A 7,616-nucleotide genomic window follows, 5' to 3' on the forward strand; every position below is an offset into this window, starting at 1 on the left:
ACTTTAACAGGCTTCCTTTGCTGTGGTTCCTGTACAACCTAATGCTATTTTAACTATGGTGACTTCGCACAATACATTATTATTGAACTACATCAGGATTTTAGTAAAAAAATTCTATATTTTATTTTAACTATAATTTTTTTGCAGTACTTACAGCTCTCAAGTTAGAAGCTGCTTCCACATTGGCCCCTGTCCAACTATTTCAAACTGTGCATTTTGTTAATCATATTACTTATAATACTTCTGGAGCTTTGATGAATATATATAACATTAAAAACAACAACTAGAACCTAAATTAAATGCTTTAAAAGTTTGGGTATTGAGCCTAAGGGATACAGTACAAACAAGGCAATGTTAATTACTTTTACAGTATCATGTTGGCTTTAAATACATCCATGATGCTCCTTTAAATTATGATGAATGTGAATGGAAATGAAAGAGAATTAAAAATTATTTTCAGGGAATATGGCCACATGAGAATGTTTATTTTAGATTTCCTAAACATCAAGCAAATAGTTACAAACATGTGCCATGCTCATCCCACATTCAATTCCTGTTTGGAGTCAGCCAAAGATTTATTACACTAACTGCCAAATATAATCTCCTTAACATTTGCAAACATTTGTTCACTATTATCCTCAGATTATTTAGTGTTGGTAATTCATCTAACAGTATTAGGAGGCATTTGCTGGTTTAAGGGTTATTTGGGCTCTTAAACATTTAGACACAAATAACTCATCTGGCCATAAAGAGTAAAAAGTGGAGAGGAGGTACTGTTTGATGTAGACTGATCCAAAGTTCTTTCAGATACCTTTGCAAAAGGACAAAAGGCATGACAGTTCTGTGGCCTTTAGGAACAGATTTACAAAGCTTCTCTCTGAGTCTGGAGCCTGGGCCTCTATGAAGTTTTGGTTGCAGTTTCTGGTGACCCTACTGTTTTCCTTGGGTTGTGGTTATCAGTCATAAGGCAGCAGTGTCTGAGGCATCCTGGATTCTCTTTGCCAAAATTTTCTGACTTAGTTCTCAGCTCACCTTGGCCATTTTCCCCTGCTAACAGTATGTAAGAAGCTATGCTAATTAGTAAACTTCCTTGGCATAAGTCATGAGCTTATGTAAGACATCTATGTCCCACGTATCTTTTTTATTTCTCCCCCTTGGTTCTCCTTCTCAAAACTCCACCTTTTGGAACTCTTATTCTTATAGGTTTGGGTCAGCATAGTACATCCTCAGCCATGGGGTTGGGATGCAGTCACCTACAAATAAGATATCATGGTATGCACAAGCACTGAGTGAGGAGATTAAGTAATCTATGATCATCATCTGAACATTATGTTTGAGACCAGTCTTGTCTACAGGAGACACTACTTGAAACAAAAACAAAACCCAAGAAGTTTGTTTCAAAGAATACCCAAAAAAGAGTTCATCCAAAAATCATAAATAAGGTATTGCCTTTTCAACTTGGGGCAGAAAGCATAAAAATCTTAGAAACTTAAGCCCTTGGTTTTGAAGAAGTATGATCTATTACTTAAACCTTGAGAATTCAGAAAAGCAAATCTGCCAAGAGTGCAGTCTGCACATAGGCACTGCCCCTGGGCATGATCGAGGGAATGACAGGCCAGGAGTGCATTCCTTTAAAAAGCATCCCAAAAGGCTCTATGTAAAGTCACAGTCCCTATTATATAGGTACATGTATATGTATATATGTATGCATTTGTACACATTATATATCATACACTATATTTCTATTTATACATCTATCTATCTATCTATCTATCTATCTATATTACAGATTTGTCAAATCATGTTTTTATTGGTGATTTTGTATAAACTATTCTGCTTCTGTTTCAAGAAACAAATCTCACAATCTGGTTAAATATCCAAGGTTCATAGGCAACATCATCTCATCTCCCACATTCCTGTTGATTAGAGTCATGCATAGGTTCTACCTTGAAGTGAAAAGGACTAAAGGCAAATCTTCTTGTAGGTGGTAAAAGCTTGGCTAGAGCCTTGGAAGTAATAATGGGATTAAAAGTTCAATTGAGGATTCAAATATGTGCACATTCCCCAAAAGTAACTATCTGCTTCCTGATAGGCATGTTCCAGAGGGACTCAGCAAGAAGTATAAATGTTATTACTGAACTCAGATGTGAATAAATCACACAGGTTGATGAGGTGCTACTCAGTGACCTTACATGTATTTCTCTAAATACTATTAAGAATAACTGTACTTTTCTTGAATCTGAACTGAAAAGAAATAAAATCTTTGATGCTCCCAAAGTCTACACATAAGCATTTTAGCCTCAGGTTCTAGTGTGCCAACAGTTACATTCCTCACCTGACCTGATGCAAACCTGAAGTCATACTCGATCTGCCACAAACTTGAGGTCACAAACACATGTTAGCAAAACCCAAGGAAACCTGGCAATGATCTGGGTGTGGGTGTGACAAAAACAGTTCTGGAAACTGAAAGCCTTACAATTAATCCCAATGTCCATTAAAATGGATGAGCTTACATGCGGTTTAACGATGTTTGTATAAGTAACACAGTTACAAGAAGCAAAGTAGGGAACCCAACAGTACTCACCCTCCTATAGTTAAGCATCGTCCCAACAAAAGGCAGAGGTTTGGGGCCAGGAATCCCTAGCTTCTTAAAAAGTCCATGAGAAGAAGTCCCATACCTAAAACATTGAGGAAAATATCAGCTCATGAGCTTGTTAATCCTACACATAAATATTCATATTCATACACACACATAAATACACACATTCCCACATGCCATATAAAATATACATATTTATATATACATAAATACACACATATATATGCTAATTCATGTCTCATGCATATTATTGATGCAATATATTATATATGAGTAGATACACACACACATACATATATATATATGTATATATATACACACACACATACATACTTGGATGCAAATATTGAGAATTACCAGAATTTATTTAGTGAGGGAACAGGTGGGCTAAATATAATATAAAAATTCAGGAAAATAAAAATAATCCCGCTGTGGATATCGCTCTGTGTAAATAAAGTTCTGATTGGCCAGTGGCTAGGCAGGAAGGATAGGCGGGACAAGAGAGAAGAGAATTCTGGGAAGTGGAAGGCAGAGAAGGAGACACCACTAGCCACCATGAAAAGCAACATGTAAAGACACTGGTAAGCCACAAGCCACGTGGCAAAGTATAGACTAACAGAAATGGGTTAATTTAAGATAGAAGAAACAGATAGCAAGAAGCCTGCCACAGCCATACAGTTTGTAAACAATGTAAGTCTCTGTGTGTTTTCTTGGTTGGGTCTGAGCGACTGTGGGACTGGCGGGTAAGAGAGATTTGTCCTGACTGGGCCAGGCAGAAAAACTCCAACTACAAATGGCGTCCAACGTGTTGGCAAGAATTTCCACCTAAAACCTGATAAAAAAGATTCTAAAACGGAGTTAAAAACAGCTTCCTAGTTGTCTCTCTCAAGTTAGCGACAGCCTGCCAGTTTGAGCTACTATGGCGGGATCCTGGCGTCTGCGTCTGACCTGCAGTGTGGCGGGAATGAGGAGTCTACAAGTGGCACTTTACTCTGCTGCATGGTGGATTTAGCCTTTGCGAGTTTAAAAAAAAAAAAAGAAAAAAAATGGTTTCTAGGCTATGTGCTACTTTGATAGAACTGCTTCTGATAGTTGATGGTACACATGGCTCCAGACCCAGAGCTGGCAGTAAACTGTACCACCGCCATGTTGGGAAGCTGAGGTGGGCGGAGTCAGCAGCCACAGTGATGTTTCAGTCTTACAAAGATGGATATTACACAGAGAATCTGGTTTGTCTTGTCTTTGGGACTTTTAACTGCAGAAAAAGATTTGATAGTAAAAGCTGTTGAGTTAAATAAATATGTAAATTTTAAAGGTACCTTGACTTCAAATTTTGGATATAAGGATATGTTGCTTTGGAAAAGAGTCTCTGCTTTTGTTTCCACAGAAAGCCAGAGGCTGTGGATTTGTTCCAGATTAAGATACATCAGGTTTAATCAGCCAAGACCACCTGAAAGGTCTCCGATGACACCATGGCCCAGATGATCCAACATCCAGAATGGTTTCAAGGCAACTGACTCAGAGGTTCACCCTAATGGACTACTCCGTAATCCTAAAATTTTCTTTGTGTCCCCATAAGATACAGCGCCCTCCTCCAGCAGGAAGTAGTAAGAGAAACTACGCCCACATTCCCAAAATTATCAAGCTGGCTTTGGAGATGGAATTGGCTCACTCCTTCTCAAAACCCAAGCACATTGTTAAAAGAAAAGGTTAAGAGATTCTTGTGTCCCAAATCAGAAGAGCCCTCTGGTGTGGGACATAAAAAAAACCCAATATTTTTATTTAAAGCAGGTTGATTATAAATGAGATCTCTTTCTAAAGAAGAAAAGGGGATACAATATAGATATAATAGGATGAAAGGGTAGATTAAGGAAGGAACTTCTAAAGAGCAACAACTTGTTTAAAATGTTTTACATTGGTTTAGATTTTAGTCTATTAATACAAACTTAAAGTTAATTTTATTATGTTGTGTGGATATTTCTACTCATACTCATGTTTAATGTATTATGTTTATATAGCTCATTTTAAATTGTAATGGATAATTAAAAATAGATTAATAATTAGTCATCTATGATAATCATACTCGTAGCCATGTTAGTTAAGTCTTCTGGGTATACATAGAGATATTTCAGATAGATAGGTAATCTTCAAATACTTCAAAGACCTTCAGAATATGGCATTTAAAATATTTTTAAAATTTAGACTTTCTGGACAGTGAGACATGTCTGCTCCTGGCAGCACCGATTTACTTCAGAGAGGAGGATGGGCATTGAAGACAGTTCATATGGAGTTTATCTTCACCTTGGCAAAAATAGCCATTTGGGCAAGAAACTGTTCTTGCCTGGACTGCTCGATCACCTGGACATGCAGGACCCATAGAAAGGTGACCACTGAACTTTGCTTGACAAAATGGTCCTTCAGGTTCCTGCTTTGCAGAGGAAACTGCCAGACATTCTACAGGACACTGAGAGAAGTGACCGAGAGACTCTAGCTGTATGGGCTGAAGACAAATGCCCCAACTTTGCAAAGGAACATTAGGTGACTGTCCAGGCTGCCAGCTGTCTCTATCTACTCTTGCAAGACTCCTGAATAATGCTTACATCGTTCTCCCGGTTCTCAGGTAATATTATATCCTTCTGAAGTCTTTGATATGGTTGAAGACTAGATAGTTATAATTTCCTCAGTTATGATAAAAGATAAGTTAGATATAAAACCTTAGACTCACAAATATAAGATAGATAGGATATCTTCTTTAATATTGTAACTGTAATTGTTGCTTGACAATTGTTTTGTTATATGTAATTTTACTATGTAAAAGTTAAAACCGTCCTTTAAAAAAAAAAGAAAAGGGGAAGTGCTGTGGATATTGCTCTGTGTAAATAAAGTTCTGATTGGCCAGTGGCCAGGCAGGAAGTATAGGCGGGACAAGAGAGAAGAGAATTCTGGGAAGTGGAAGACAGAGAAGGAGACACCACCAGCCACCATGAAAAGCAACATGTAAAGACACTGGTAAGCCACAAGCCACGTGGCAAAGTATAGACTAACAGAAATGGGTTAATTTAAGATAGAATAAACAGATAGCAAGAAGCCTGCTATGGCCATACAGTTTGTAAACAATGTAAGTCTCTGTGTGTTTTCCTTGTTGGGTCTGAGCGACTGTGGGACTGGCGGGTAAGAGAGATTTGTCCTGACTGGGCCAGACAGAAAAACTCCAACTACATAATCCCCTTCATATACCATCTTACTATAAACTTTTTGGTTAATACTTGATGGTCTCAGTCTTAGAGTTAATATGTAATAAAACTTTATAAACTTGAGTTTGAATGCTGCTAAAGGACTCTTCAGACTTTGGAAGTAAACACACATCATCAGTGTGAGTAACCTGCAATGCATGGTGTACATGATTCTGCCTCAACTTTAAGTAAGCAGTGAACAGTGAGGTTTCTCAGAGGAATTGGATAGCCCGCCAGCAGAGCCCCATGACAAGATTCTCTGATCCTTCCTGTCCTTCAGAAGGAAAACTGTGCAGAGCTTCCCAGGTGCAGTTTTTGGACTGGGGAGATGGTTCAGCAGGTAAGAGTATTGTCTGCTCTTTCAGACTACCTAGGTTGGTTTCCTAGCCTCCAAATGACAGCTAACAACAGTTTATAATTCCAGTCCCTGAGAATCCAATGCCTCATTTTAACTTACATGGGCATCAGGCATACATGTGATACACATACATACATTCATGCAAAAAATTCATAAGGGCAATATAAAAATATATTTTTTAAGATACCGATTTTGGGAGTCCTCTGTTCAGGTGTGGGGTTTTGATGCTGCAGTTGCCTTTGAGTCATTTATGCTCCTGCAAGTAACCTTTTAATCAAACTCCTGTGATAACTTCATAAACTCATGTCTCTCCGAGGTGGACTTTGGAGGAATGGCTACATTGATCTGTCATTGTGCCCTACTGAGGTCAAGGGATATTTGCTCCCATCTTTCCCAGAAAACTCAAATAGCTAAATGTGTTATCCAAATGAACTTATGAGGCAATGAACTCCATAAAGCATCATTTCTCTGTTCTGTCTCTTCCTAGACCCTAGGCGGCACAAAGACAGGTTTCTTTACTTTAGATGATCAGCCACAGGCACTTAGTTTACTCTCAGTAACCCAATAATCTCTGTGATAATACTCTCTGGACAGACAGGCCTGAGTCTAAGTAATCATTATTATCTCAGGTGTAGTTTCCCTCATTGTTCAATATTGTTCAATATTGCTTCAATATTCTGCACACCTTCCTATCCCAATGTGACAAACTAATGACAAAAAAACAACAAGACAAACAGCGGACTATAGTCATTTTAAACCTGCCCTGGATTGTCTCACAATGTTGGATTTTTAACAGTAGTTGAAAACATTTGGCTGAAAAGCACAGTGAGTTAAATGATTTAGGTTACATTAGAAATGTGTTCAGTTATACATGTATGAATTTCCACTGGATTATATCTTTTGGTTTTCTGACAGTGAAAAATGGCCTGAGAATCATCCTAACTCTAAGTCCACAAAGGAGAGGAATTCTACCATTTACTTACAGATAGAGGAGCATCAGGAAGGTAGCCAGAAGTGTCCATGCTTCCATGGAAAAGTTTGGAATCAGATCCATTGCTCTTTTCCCTCAAAAGTCTCTTTTCCTAGTAGGTGAGGATGTGAGTTCACCTTACGAGTCAAGATGTGAATCCATAAAGCCAATCTGAAGTATTTGTGTTCTAGGAAAGGCGGTGGAGCAGTCACTATTGCCAGTAGAAAGACCAACTGTGTATCTTATATGGGTATGGAGAATAAGAGTGACATGTTCTGTTGACAGTTCATAATAGTTCATGTTAACCTACATTTGGACTTCTTTCTAGTTCTAGGAAATTAATAAATAACTAAACCAATGTTCTGGTAGTACCAGAGGTCATTGCTGTTTGTCAGAAATGCAATAACGTGATTGACATGAAATTTCCTTTATTTTTATGTGGCTGTCTATATTGCA

The 7,616-nt window shown here is 38.0% G+C and overlaps 1 protein-coding gene across 1 annotated transcript in view; it reads right to left on the reverse strand.

Annotated features, from left to right (window-relative positions):
- The window catches only part of LOC118572617 (cytochrome P450 3A13-like), a 41,523-nt gene extending 34,279 nt beyond the window's left edge, over positions 1 to 7,244 (reverse strand). Inside the window, exons 1-2 of the mRNA XM_036172344.1 lie at positions 7,174 to 7,244; positions 2,585 to 2,678 (exon numbers count right to left, since the gene is read on the reverse strand). Of these exons, the coding sequence (XP_036028237.1) occupies positions 2,585 to 2,678; positions 7,174 to 7,244 (165 nt within the window). The remainder of the gene's footprint in view (positions 1 to 2,584; positions 2,679 to 7,173) is intronic.
- Positions 7,245 to 7,616: the final 372 nt, after the last annotated feature.

The sequence above is a fragment of the Onychomys torridus genome, chromosome 22, assembly GCF_903995425.1.
Source record: "Onychomys torridus chromosome 22, mOncTor1.1, whole genome shotgun sequence".
NCBI lineage: Eukaryota > Metazoa > Chordata > Mammalia > Rodentia > Cricetidae > Onychomys > Onychomys torridus.